Here is a 13495-nt window from a genome sequence, read left to right as displayed (position 1 = left end):
AGAAGGAAGGGGTAATGATCTGTAGGCTTGATGAGCCTGTCCAGCCATTCTGTCACATCCTTGATGCTTGCATCAGGTAGGCAGCAGACCTCTCGAGAGAGAGCAAGTCTGGTCTACACACGTCGGCCTTGACACCTCTTAGCAAGGAATCCCCAATTACCAGCACCCATTTCTTCGTACCCTTGGTAGCAGAATTAAAACTCTTTCTTGTGGTGGACTGTGAAGTGTTTCCTGAGCTTTGTGGGGTCGGGGGGCAGAGGTCCTAGAACTCTCACCTGTTGGGGGCTATGACTTTTTTCCTGGTCTACGTTGGGGCTTGTTCTTCATGGGGGATTACACATGCTCCTGGGTTCCTGAATCCACTTCTTCAGGCAGACCTTGAAACCGATTGCTGAGCATCAGTGGGTCAGACCTTCTTATTCTTCTACTCCTATGTGTAACAGTCTTCCAATTATTACCCTCCTGTATTAGGTGCTCCTGATTTTGTTTTGATAGATTTCCCTCCTCCTGCAGTGTAATCAACCGTTTCTCTAATCCCCAGACCTTCTTCTCCAGCAGAGCCATTAATTTAAACTTGCCGCATTTGTAAAAATTGTCCCCGAGGTAAAAAGACAAACATTCTGCAGAAGATATCTGTCACTATGCAAACGTCTTCAGTCTTCATGTCACTTTGATTCATCTGAACTGCTCCACAAACAGCCCTACACTTCACTGAAACCTTTGGCTTGATCCTCAGGCGAAAAGCCAAGAGTCCTTTAGCTCTTGCTCTTACAGAGTATTATGGCTTAATCCAGGCCCCAAGAGTCTTTTGGTTTTTGTGTTGCGCGCACCAAAGGCGCGCGCCTCTGGCAAGCAAGAGCCTTTTATAGCACAAAGGCCTACTCAGCAGAGGGCGAAGCTAGTAATCAGCTCCTGAGTCAGCTCCTGAGATAATGTTCTCCTCCCAGCTTCCTCTTGCTCTGGGGGGCTTCTGAGGGCACTGCCTTACCACAGGGGCTTGCCACCCTCGAGTCCTTCCTATTCTGCTCTTCCATCTGATGTCTGGCAATGATCTGTGGGCTGTGCAAGCCCACCTCCAAGGTCTGTGGGGGATCACCCTGTGTGGCTGTTTCAATGCTGTCTTTCTCAGTGTGGGAGCTCACACACAAAGCTGTGGGGAGCCTGCCACATGGGACTGAGTTGTGTGGCTCTGTTGTTTCCACTTCCTCCTGAAGCCTCTGGTGGGGGGGGGGTAGAATCTTCTCTTCTTCTTTGCTGCAGCTGCATCGATCCTCTTCGTCTTTGCTGTTGGGATTTCTGCCCCAGCGGGACCAGTGGAGCCCTGTGTTTTCATGCGCTCTCTGGGATAACATGAGACTTCATCCGGAGGTTCCCCTCTAAGCTGCTAACATTTTTTTTTAAAAAGGGTCCATGCACTGAACTGCACTTAGCACAAACCTTAGAAGGGTCCTATTTCCACTATCTTTTCCCTCTCTAAAGGCTTGCCAGCTGAAGGCTGTGGTTCTGAGCTCTGCCACAAGCCAGCTACCTGAGTGGCAGGGTTATTCCAAAATGGAGGACCAGCCAGAGAAAGAAATTTGCATAGCCCTACCTGAGCAAGCAGAGGCGTGGTCTAACCAATCTGGATGAATTCCCCCACTCAAGTAGAATAGTCTGACCTGCCTCCTTTTCTGAGAACTTGCCTTTGTTCCTTCAAGTGGAGGTTACTGAAGGATCAGGATTAGGTGGCACAGAAAACAAAATTCATATACCTGTCGTCTTGTTCTACATCTGCATTCCTTCTGTGGCGGTAGTTGTTGCCTCATCACTGGTTGTACTTTGGAGCTGGGGACCACAGCTGAAGTCCAACCTGAAATAGCCTCGACCTCCCCAAGCATCTACTCATGGGGGATCTCGATTTCTTCTTTCCCAAGATTAGAACTTGACCTGCTGAAGTGCTGTGTGTATGCAGGACAATTTACAGATTCCCAGCTCTGGCAGGACCGTACCAAGCTTAAGGACAATTAATTGTTTCCTGAAAATAATCCATGGCCACGCTCCCTTCCTAACAAGTTCAGGGGGAGATGGAATGCTATCCCACTAGGTCCTGGTGCTGCTCACACCCATGCTACAACCCTGGAACAGCTACAAAGTGGTTCTGAAAGATATTCGGATAAAGGGCTAGAGACTGTGGTCTATACTACTGTGTATTGTTCATACTATCTTTTGCTGTAAGTAGGATTCTCCTAAGTAATTTTATGCTCTACTTGACCTGTCATGTTAATACTTACGTTATGCTTCAGTTCTGGCTTCAGCTTTCTGGTTGATTCTCAAGTTTGGAATCATAATTGCATGGCACTGCTTATCAAAGCAGTCCTCCACAGGGTGCCCACTGGCACTTTCTCAAGAGCCCAACCAGTGTTTTTATAAAGTGTGCAGGGCCAGGTTTTGCTTAGTTGTGCAGACTTATACAAATGCTGCTTTGGCAGCAGCTGCCATCATAGCATCTTCACTGGGTGACTGAAGGACAGCTGCAGCAGCCATTTTGTGGCTGGCTCTGCTTCCCATGGCAGCCATTTTGTGGCTGTGCCCACCCTGCCATGTCAGAGTTCCCAAGGGGCCTGCAAACTTCAAAAGGCTGGGGACCGCTGGGGTATTAGTTGCCAAAGCCTTTTTGTACTGTACTGACAGTCACAAACTGTGTAGTCTACCATGAGGCTCAGGGAGAAATATTGCAAAGAATCATAAATAATAATACTCCCCATAGGAAGAATAGCCTTTAAAAAGTCTAGATACAAAAACTCTGAAGAGCATCTCCCAACAAAGCACTTCTCTGCCAGTTTGGGTGCCTCTTCCCTTAAACAAACCAGTAGAGAGGATTAGCCAAGAGTGTCCAACTCATCAATGGAAGGCCCAGGTTCAAATCCTGGCACGCATCATAGGAGCTCACTGGGGGATTTTGCCCAGTCACACTCTCTCAGCCTAACCCACCTCACAGGGTTGTTGTGAGGAAACACAAATGGTATAAACTGCTTTGGGTCTGTCCCACTGGCGAAAAAGGCAGGGTACAAAGGAATTCAACAAACAGATCACACAATGTTTTTTGCCTCCTGAACCCCAAGGAGAGGCAATATTCTGAAGGATTCACAAGGCCTCCTGGAGGCAGAGCAGAATGTCATCCCTGGCCAAGGCTTCAACATCACCCGTGGCCTGGGATATGGAGATGCTTCCCTCGCTCCCCCTCATAACACCTCCTAGGAAAAACACGCATGAAAAGGAAACAGATGGAAGAAATTACCAGACACATGACTGATCCCATCCCAGATGGACATTAAAGCCCATAGCCATTTGGGATTTGGAGAGGGGTTGGTGAGGTGCTGGTGATAAGGCAGAATATGCAGTTTTTTGATCCCGAGGAGTCTTAGCAAGGAATTCTAGAAGGGCAGAGGGAATCCGTAGCAGCTTGGGAGGCACAGCTTGTATCTAGGACACCAGGAAAACCCAGTTGGTCCTGAACTGCAGGGCTGACTCTGCCAGGAACCACAGCATGGGGAGAGGGCCAAAGGCAAAGAGAGGCCTGTGGCCACTTCTGCACTTCTGCACTGGAACAAATCCAAGTATCTGTGACCAAATGAGAGTGCAGGGACCATGCCTTCCTGGGCCAGAAGAGAGATGCGGGCATTTGGCTGAGCTTTTGGGACAATACTTCTCAAGCCACGCAATATCCTGAATTTTCAAAGTATCCAATTTCCAGAACTGGCTCAGCATGGCCTTTTTCCTGAGGAGATGGACACCTCAGAGTGTGAGACAGTGTTTCTGCTCTGCTCCACCCCATCCCACCTCCTTGCCCAGACATGCTATGTGGGGTGATGAGCGCAAGCTGGACGTGCATGGGATGAGAATGGTGACCGCACAGGGACACAGTCAGCGTAATGGGAGGAGCTCACCATCAAATGCACGCTGGAGCTGGACTTCCTTTTCTGGGCACACCATTGACAGGAAGAGAGAGAAGGAAAAGAAGAGATGAGAAGAGAAGCAGAGACAATGCTGGCACTTGTGCAAAAGGAGGAACCCCTGCTGCCATCCCCCAGAAAGAAGCACTGGGCTGCGAAGATTTGATGGCTGCAAACCAGAGGCAGGGACCAGCAGGCTCCAAAATGCAGCCAGCATGACATGGGAGGGACGGAAACTGGCAGCCCCGTTCTCTTTCCAAAGGATCCCAGCACCAGAGGAAATGTGAAAGGCTTGCTTGCCAGTGACTGAGACACAAACGCTGCCCAACAAAAGCCACCCTGATCCAAGACAACGGCAATGAGCAACAGGCAAGAGCAACTCCACATCTTGGGTCATTCCCTCCATGCCCTGTGACAGAAAGGCCACCTTCTTATACCAATGGAACATCACTTGGTGGACAGGGAAGGTGGCTAGAGGGGCGAAGGCAGAGGTGGGCTGAAGCACCAATGGTGTGGATGCATGTGTGTACACATACAGGACTTGCACAAGGGCCTGCTTGCTTGAGATCTTCTGCAACAATGCTGGCAACTCTCTGGCCTACTATTTCATTCAAAGATCCAAGCAAACATCCTGCTCTTCCACACAAGGAAGCTCTCGTAATCCCCACTCATGCTCTAGAAACAGAGCTGACGGAGACAGTAACCTCTTAGCCAAGCCTCCTCCCCTCTTGAGGGCTGCTGGCAGAGCAAGTAGGCAAAGCACTCCTCAGTCAGCCTAGTGTGGTGTCATGCTTAAGAGAGGCAATTTGGAGAACCGGGATTGGTTCTCCTCTCCTCTTCCACATGCAGTCAGCTGGGTGACCCTGGGCCAAACCCAGGTCTCAGAGCTGTTCTTACAGAGCAGTTCTCTTAGAATTCTCACAGCCCCACCTACCTCATAGGATGTTTGTTGCCGGGAGAGGAAGGGAAAGGTGTTTATAAGCTGCTTTGGGACTCCTCTGGGTAGAAAAAAGTAGAGTATAAATAACAGCTTTTCTTCTAGTTCCAGCAAAATCTATACCATTCTTTGAAAGCAGAGCTCTACAACCATCATAGAGAAGTATTATTCTTAAGCACCCCCTATTGAAAACAAAGATGCCCTTATCTGTAACCACTGTTCATCAAGTATCTTCTGTGCAGGCACATATGGGGGACTGTGCGCCATCGGAGAGATCTTTACAGCTAAAAAGCCCCCAAGACTCATCTAAAGGGGGCCATGGCCGCTGTGGGGGAGGAACGCCGACAGGGACCTGGCTGGTGGGAGAGAACTGCCAGCCCTGGCATTCTCTCGGCAGGGTGCGTGTTGGCATGGCAACAGGGGGCGTGGCTGAGCTAGGCGTCAGTTAAACGGATGGCCTGACATTGCTCGGCCTCTTTTCCCCATCAGGGCGCCCAAAGACGCGAAACCCACCCTCCCTCCCTGTTTATGAATTGTTGGACTATTTGTTAGACGTTGGATTGTATTGTTGTTTAATTGTCACAGCCGGCGGAAGTGAAGCATGGGAAGGATCAATTTTGGGGCGGCCAAGCTTGCGCACTGGCCTCCCCTAGATTTGGGGGGCCCCTTAAGGGGCTGTGTGGATGCAGAGCCTGGTTGAAGGCTTGCATTTCCGGGAGGCAGGAGAACCCAACAGAGGCTGATGCCCGGAGGGGTCACTCCGTGTTGCCTCCCCCCCTTTTTCAGCCTGCCATTATGTCCAGGATTCTGGGCTGGATAGCCAAGGCAACCTGTTGAGGGGCAGGCTGTGATGGGCTGCCTTGTGGTCAGTGGACCACAAGAGGGCAAATTTCTCTTCCCATGCTTGCCACGCTCAGTGTTGAATAAAGGCTGTGGCCAAATATTTTATGCCAAATTATGGTTGTCAGTGTCCTCATTAGGTGGTCAATATCCCCCTGCAAGGCAAAAGCCTGTCCTTGGGCCTGTGTTGTTCAACATATTTATAAATTTCTTGAGGCAGGAGGATGGCTGTTCATGGCAGCAGCCGCCCCTTTGACGTCATTTGGCAAGAGGTTTTCAGGGAATCACAACTCTTGCCCACCGATGGGCAGGCAGAACCTGGGGCCAAAGTGGAATCATCCTAAGGAGAAATTCCTTTTTTTTTAAAGGCTGTAAGTAGACCAGGCCATATATTTTTTTTAACTGCTGCCCCTCCCCAAGCTTTCTGCTGGTTTGTTTAATTATTTAATTTGCTTAATTTATTATCCTCCTTTCTTCCCTTGTGGAACTCAAGGTGGCTTACAATATTAATAAATCTTTATGTTATTAAAATGCAATAAAACAATTATAAACCCCATAAAATTTGTTGACAAGTTGGTAAAATGAGGTATGGATGAGGTATGGATCTTAATTCTGTCAGTTGGGTCGATAACTGGTTGACAGATTGTACCCAAAGGGTGCTTGTTAATGGTTCAGCATCCTCTTGGAGAAGAGTGACAAGTGGAGTGCCCCAAGGATCTGTCCTGGGGCCTGTGTTGTTCAACATATTTATAAATGATTTGGATGAGGGATTAGAGGGGGTACTTACTAAATTTGCAGACGATACTAAACTGGGAGGGGTAGCAAACAGACCAGAAGATAGAATGATCTCACAGGCTCAAGAACTGGGCCAAACTGAATAAAATGAAATTCAGTAGGGACAAATGTAAAGTTCTGCATTTAAGTTGGAAAAACCATATACACAAAATATAGGGTGGGGGAGACTTGTCTTGGCAGTAGTATGTATGAAAAGGATCTGGTTGTTTTAGTAGACCATACATTGAACATGAGTCAGCAGCGTGACTCGGTGGCTAAAAAGGCAAATGAGATTTTGGGCTGTATCAAACGGAGTATTGTGTCCAGATGACGGGAGGTGATAGTACAGTTTTACTCTGCTCTGGTTCGGCCTCACTTGGAGTACTGTGTTCAGTTTTGGGCACCCCAGTTGAAGTGGGATATAGATAAACTGATGTGTGACCAGAGGAGGGCAACAAAGATGGTGTGGGGTTTGGAGACCAAGACGTATGAGGAAAGGTTGGGTGAGCTTGGTCTTTTTAGCCTGGAGAGGAGACGAATGAGAGGGGATCTGATAACCATCTTCAAGTATTTAAAAGGCTGCCATTTAGAGGATATAGCAGAGTTGTTCTCTCTTGCCCTAGAGGAACAGACCAGAACCAATGGGATGTAATTAATTCAAAAGAACTTCTGTCTAAACATCTGGAAGAAATTCCTGACAGGGTGGTTTCTCAGTGGAACAGGCTTCCTCAGGAGGTAGTGGGTTCTCCATCTTTGGAAATTTTTAAACAGAAGCTGGATAGCCATCTGACAGAGTGGCTGATTCTGTGAAGGTTCAAGGGGGTGGCAGGTTAGAGTGGATGAGTGATAGGGTTCTGAGTGTCCTGCATAGTGCAGGGGGAGAGAGCCAGTTTGGTGTAGTGTTTAGGAGCGCCAGTTTGGTGTAGTGGTTAGGAGTGCGGACTTCTAATCTGGCGATCTGGGTTTGATTCCGTGCACCTCCACATGCAAGCAGCTGGGTGACCTTGGGATTGCCATAGCACTGATAAAGCTATTCTGACCGAGCAGTAATATCAGGGCTCTCTCAGCCTCACCTACCTCACAGAGTGTCTGTTGTCAGGAGAGGAAAGGGAAGGTGATTGTAAGCCACTTTGAGCCTCCTTCAGGTAGAGAAAAGCGGCATATAAGAACCCACTCTTCTTCTTCTAGATCTAGATGATCCAGGAGGTCCCTTCCAATTCTATGAGTCTATGATTCTAGGGGGCACTCAGCACCAGAAATTTGTTCCCACCCAGGGACCATGTACTCCTGTGCAGCAGCACCCCACCCTTGGTAGCCAGAGCATGCAACAGGGCAGGAAGGAGGGTATGTGTGCCTGCACAGAAGGTACCTGATGAACAACAGTTAAGTGTACCTTTGTTTTCATCCTTGATCTTCTGTACAGTCCCACCCAGGGATTCTAGCAAGCAAATCACCAGACGATGGGGCATGCTTTCCTCAGTTGAACAGTGAATGAAGAACTGTTTTGTCCACTCAAGCTTCTTGCCTGGACTGCAGATCTAATGTGTAGTGGCATACTGATGACCAAGCAGTAGCTTGACAGATCTTGGTCAATGGCACTCCATTAAAGAAAGCTGCAAAAGAAACTATAGCTCTGATAGGTGTGGATGTTTAGTGGACACAGCACCTGGCTAAACCACAAGATTATCTAATGATAGAGCCAACTCCCTGGAAAAAAGTTTTGAGAAGCCCTTTTCCCTCTATTAGGACCAGCAAAACATACAATGCCCTTTCTCTATGGCACTCCAGGGTTCTTTTAAGGTAAAATAATAAAGCCCTTCTAAAATCGAGGGAGTGAAACAATTGCTCATTTTTTGAGCTTGGTGCGGGAAAGAAAACAGGAAAAAGAATATCCTGGGATAAGTAGAACCTGGAAACTATCTTAGGGAGAAAACCTAAAGCTGGGTCAAAGGATTATCCACCCAAGAAAGGTCAATAATTGGAGGTTGCCCCGAAGAGCTACTACCCTCCTTGCTGATATAACAACTAGTAAGAAACAGACTTTCCTCAATAGTTCAGCCAATGAGCATGTGACAAGGGATTCAAAGGGCCTAAGCATAAACTATGCCAGAACATTGGAAAGAGATCATTGGGTCCTGAGGTGAGGAAAAGATGTCATAGTCCCTTAAGAAATCTTTTGATGGAAGAAAACTGAGCCCTCCCCCCTCTCAATTCTCTTATGGCAAAAAGAGATGGCAGCCAGATGGACCTTTAAGGAAGAAAAAGCCAAATGCTTATTCCTCAAGTGCAATATAACTTGCAACCTAGAGAAATCTCGCCCTCATTGAACCAGGGAGAAAACTGCTTCCACTTATGCAAATAGAACTTTCTAGTATTAGGTGTGTATGAATGCAGGAGTAAATAATTGACTCCCTGTGATAATATTAAGCCCCTGTCCCAAGTCTCCAAACTATCTGATTGAGATGATGTAGATCAGTGGTCCCCAACCCCCGGTCCTGGGACCGGTAGCGGTTCGTGGATCAGTCGGTACCAGGCCGTGGCTCCTTCTTGTTCTCCTCCCCAGCTGCTGCCTCGGGGGGCTTGCCTGCCACTCTGCCGCCGGCTCACCTTTGGTGCTCTCCGGCGACCAACATGGCTGGGGCTCCCCCTCAGCATGGCACTGCACAGCTGCTGCTGGCAACACCCCCCAGTGGGTGGCAGGAAGTCAGGGGCGCTAGCGGGAAATCAAGTGGAGCAGGGGCTCAGGTGGCGGCGACGTCCCTCGGCAAAAGACTACCCCCCCCCCGGGCCTTAGTAAAATTGTCAAGCATTGACTGGTCCTCGGTGATAAAAAGGTTGTGGACCACTGATTTAGATCATGATGAAACACCTGATTGATACTGATTAGATCTGGTTATTTGGATAAGGGGAAGTACTGTCCCAGGGAGATTGTTAAGATCCTTTTTGCCTATTTTCATGATCTAGTAAAAAAGCCCATTGCACTTTCAAATGCAATGGGCGCTAGCAATGGGCTCCGGCGGCCAAGAAAAGGCGGCCAGGCCCACCCACGGCCGGAGGCTTCCCCAGGCTTTCTCTCGGCCGGCTCTCCCAAGCTTTCTCTCAACGACGCCGCGAAGCCACTCCGCCGGCCGAGAGAAGGTGGCCAGGCCCACCCACCCCGAGTGTCAATCCCACCCACACCGAGTGTCAATCCCACCCCAAAGCGCAAAGCGCGGCTCCCCATTGGCTGCTTCACCCGCCCAGGGAATATGGCGGAGCGCCTCGGTGAGTGGCCCAGGAAGCCTTCTCTCGGCCGGCGGAGCAGCCTCGCGGCGTCTATGACGCCGCGAGGCCGCTCCGCCGGCCGGGAGAAGGCTTTGTAGAGGCTCGGGGGGTGGGTGGGCCTGGCCGCCTTCTCTCGGCCGGCAGAGCGGCTTCGCGTCGTCGTGGACGCCGCGAGGCCACTCCGCCGGCCGAGAGAAGGCTCCAGAGAGCCTCGGGTGGGGGGTGGGCCTGGCCGCCTTCTCTCGCCCGGCGGAGCGGCCTCGAGGCGTCATAGATGCCGCGAGGCCGCTCCGCCGGCCGGGAGAAGGCTTTGTAGAGGCTCGGAGGGTGGGTGGGCCTGGCCGCCTTCTCTCGGCCGGCGGAGCGGCCTCGCGGCGTCCAGGACTTTACACTTATCTGAGTAAGGGGTAGTTTGGGGCGGGATTGACACTCGGAGGGGCCAATCAGGAGCCGCTTCGTGGCTCCTGATTGGCCCCTCCGAGTTTTTATCCCGGACCGGTCCCGCCCTAACTCCTCCCCACTACCCCTTACTCTTTTATTCAGTCCGTGGCGCCACGGGCTGTGTACAGATAAGTGTAAAGTTCTGCATCTGGGTCAGAAAAATGAAAAGCATGCCTACTGGATGGGGGATACGCTTCTAGGTAGCACTGTGTGTGAACGAGACCTTTGGGTACTTGTGGATTGTAAACTAAACATGAGCAGGCAGTGTGATGCAGCGGTAAAAAAGGCAAATGCCATTTTGGGCTGTATCAACAGAGGCATCACATCAAAATCACAAGATGTCATAGTCCCATTGTATACGGCACTGGTCAGACCACACCTGGAGTACTGTGTGCAGTTCTGGAGGCCTCACTTCAAGAAGGACGTCGATAAAATTGAAAGGGTACAGAGGCGAGCGATGAAGATGATCTGGGGCCAAGGGACCAAGCCCTATGAAGATAGGTTGAGGGACTTGGGAATGTTCAGCCTGGAGAAAAGGAGGTTGAGAGGGGACATGATAGCCCTCTTTAAGTATTTGAAAGGTTGTCACTTGGAGGAGGGCAGGATGCTGTTTCTGCTGGCTGCAGAGGAGAGGACACGCAGTAATGGGTTTAAACTTCAAGTACAACGATTTAGGCTAGATATCAGGAAAAAGTTTTTCACAGTCAGAGTAGTTCAGCAGTGGAATAGGCTGCCTAAGGAGGTGGTGAGCTCCCCCTCACTGGAAGTCTTCAAGCAAAGGTTGGATACACACTTTTCTTGGATGCTTTAGGATGCTTAGGGCTAATCCTGCGTTGAGCAGGGGGTTGGACTAGATGGCCTGTATGGCCCCTTCCAACTCTATGATTCTATGATTCTATGATTCTAAGCCTTAGCAAGGGGCTGCTTTTCCTTGGGCAGAATCTCCAGAAACAGAAAGAGCCTCTTCCACAAGAAAAGCCAGTAGCCAACTGTGTCCATTTCATAGAAATTTTGAAGACTGTAATTTCCATCCCAGGATATCTAGTTTCCATCTGTCTCTATATGTAGGAGTGGAATGGTAACCCTGATGGCCCTTCGGTTGCAACTCCTCCATCACCAGAGAAAATCGTGGTGGATGAGTTCTTAAATAGTTAAAGGACTCCTTCTTAAACCTGTAAAAACATTAAATTCTGCTAGACATGGACTGGAGAGAAGCAGGCTTTTGCCACAGCTCCTGTGTTTAGATTGATATTGATTTTGATAGTGTTCTATGTGAATGTTCATAAATGTTTTATGTAAACCACTCAGAGCTGTAGGGAAGGGCAGTATAAAAATATAAATAAATAAACAAACAAACAAACAAACAAATAAATAAATAAATTCTCTTAACACCAGGACACAGTAAAAGCAGAGGATGATGAACAGAGGTGACTCAAAATATTGTCCTTTAGTTTGTATTTGTATAATTACTTCTATTTCAAGGGACTGGATCATCTGTTCCCCATACCTACAGAGGTCTATCTCCTCTCACAGCAGGTTTAGGAGAGTGAGGCCAACATGAAACCATTACTGAAGGTGGATACGAGGAAGCCCAATAATAATAATAAGAAGAGTTTGTTCTTATATGCCGCTTTTCCCTACCCGAAGGAGGCTCAAAGTGGCTTACAGTCACCTTCCCTTTCCTCTCCCCACAACAGACACCCTGTGGGGTGGGTGAGGCTGAGAGAGCCCTGAGATTCCTGCTTAGTCAGAACAGTTTTATCAGTGCCATGGCGAGCCCAAGGTCACCCAGCTGGCTGCATGTGGGGGAGCACAGAATCGAACCTGGCTTGCCAGATTAGAAGTCCGCACTCCTAACCACTACACCAAACTGGCTCTCAATAAGGATAGGGGTACACATTTATATCCCTTAGACAAGCAAAACAGTCTCTCCACTCTTCAGATGATCTAGAAACATAATGCATGGTAGAAACTGGGACCATGGAATCATTGCTATTTGCTCCAGTTCAGAGTCACATGGGATTTGACCCACCAGTACACCCGCTTCTACTTCCCCATCCAACATTGAAACTGGGATGGGGGGGATCTTAGACCTGGGGATAGAATCCAAGCCTTCTCCTGAAGAGCTGAAATATGCTCAGGAGTGTAGACAGGAACATGTTGTTGAGACACAGATTTGTGTTTGTCCTCATTATTAGACTTAGTCTTTGACTTCTTAGCTGGTGGATTCAGAGGTAGAGCTGATTATGTTGATTCTGAGGACATGGCTCTGAAGCTATGAGGGCTTTCTCCCACAATGCAGCTTTTTAATTCCCTACTTTCCCCAAACTTTGGGGGTTAAGTGTTGGCTGTTGTTATATATTCACCCAAACAAAACAGGCATAGGTTGTGTTTATTGGGTTGGGTTATCTTTGCTCAACAACGGGTACATTAAAAAAAAAAGGAAATTCTGAGCCATGATATAAAATCAGAAGCCAGAATAACTGAAGTGAATCAGGAAAGCAATTCCTCACCAGGGTGAATCTGGAGACTCCAAAAAGACAACCTTCTCCGTTGGTGGCAAAAGAGGAACTGATGGTGGGGGTGCTGCTGCGTGGAAGTACACAAACTCCGGCCAGAAACAAGTTCCTGACTTCAGCATGCACCCCCCCCCCCCAGTGCTGTAAAAACCTCTTCAATGGCAGGCCTGCTTGTGCACAGTCCCCCATGTGTGCCTGCAAAGAAGTCGGATGGTCGGAACCTTTAAATCCTCATCTCCTATCAATGCATGCTGAGCTCAGAATGACTCATGCTTTTCTCTTACATTTTTAAATAATATGAACATGACTGCCAATGAATAGCCAGCCCTTAAAGCTCAGCAGTTCCTTTATCCTTCCCCTGGTCTCTTCCCCTGACCTCACAGCTTCATCATTCTCCTCTGAATCCTTCCCAGCTCTGGAGTAACTTCTTTCATGCTCAGAAGGAACTACAGCTCTGCAGTGTTTGGTGTACTATAAAGGACTGATTACATTCTCACTTGCTCATTGTATACAGATCCTAGGGCCATATTTCTAGCTGGCCTACTAAATTAGCGATCCCCAACCTGTGGGCCATGGACCACATGTGGTCCTTCGACTAATTGGAGGTGGGCCCCGAAGGACGTCTTCTCCCCCCCCCCGGCCCTTTACTTCATCCCCCCCCCCCCAGCCCTTTACAACACACTTCATTGTTGTGGCGTGTCTGTATCTTATTTTGAAGGGAATGTTTAAACATTACCATAGTGATCAGAGAGCGTTAGGGCAGTGGTTGAGAGTAGAGGAGTAAACTA

General features: G+C 48.8%; 1 protein-coding gene across 26 annotated transcripts in view; it reads right to left on the bottom strand.

The window, feature by feature from the left end:
- CAMK2G (calcium/calmodulin dependent protein kinase II gamma) overlaps positions 1-13495 on the bottom strand; it is a 277514-nt gene that overhangs the window by 38897 nt on the left and 225122 nt on the right. For 7 of the 26 annotated variants that reach the window (XM_077346149.1, XM_077346159.1, XM_077346158.1 and 4 more), the window contains one exon: positions 3927-3959. The exons of the other annotated variants lie outside the window; for them this stretch is intronic. In XM_077346149.1, coding sequence (XP_077202264.1) covers positions 3927-3959 — 33 coding nt within the window. The remainder of the gene's footprint in view (positions 1-3926; positions 3960-13495) is intronic. 26 annotated transcript variants of the gene reach the window in all.

The sequence above is a fragment of the Paroedura picta genome, chromosome 7 (genome assembly GCF_049243985.1).
Source record: "Paroedura picta isolate Pp20150507F chromosome 7, Ppicta_v3.0, whole genome shotgun sequence".
In the NCBI taxonomy this organism is placed as follows: Eukaryota; Metazoa; Chordata; class Lepidosauria; order Squamata; family Gekkonidae; genus Paroedura; species Paroedura picta.
This window is presented reverse-complemented; position numbering and strand designations above follow the sequence as displayed.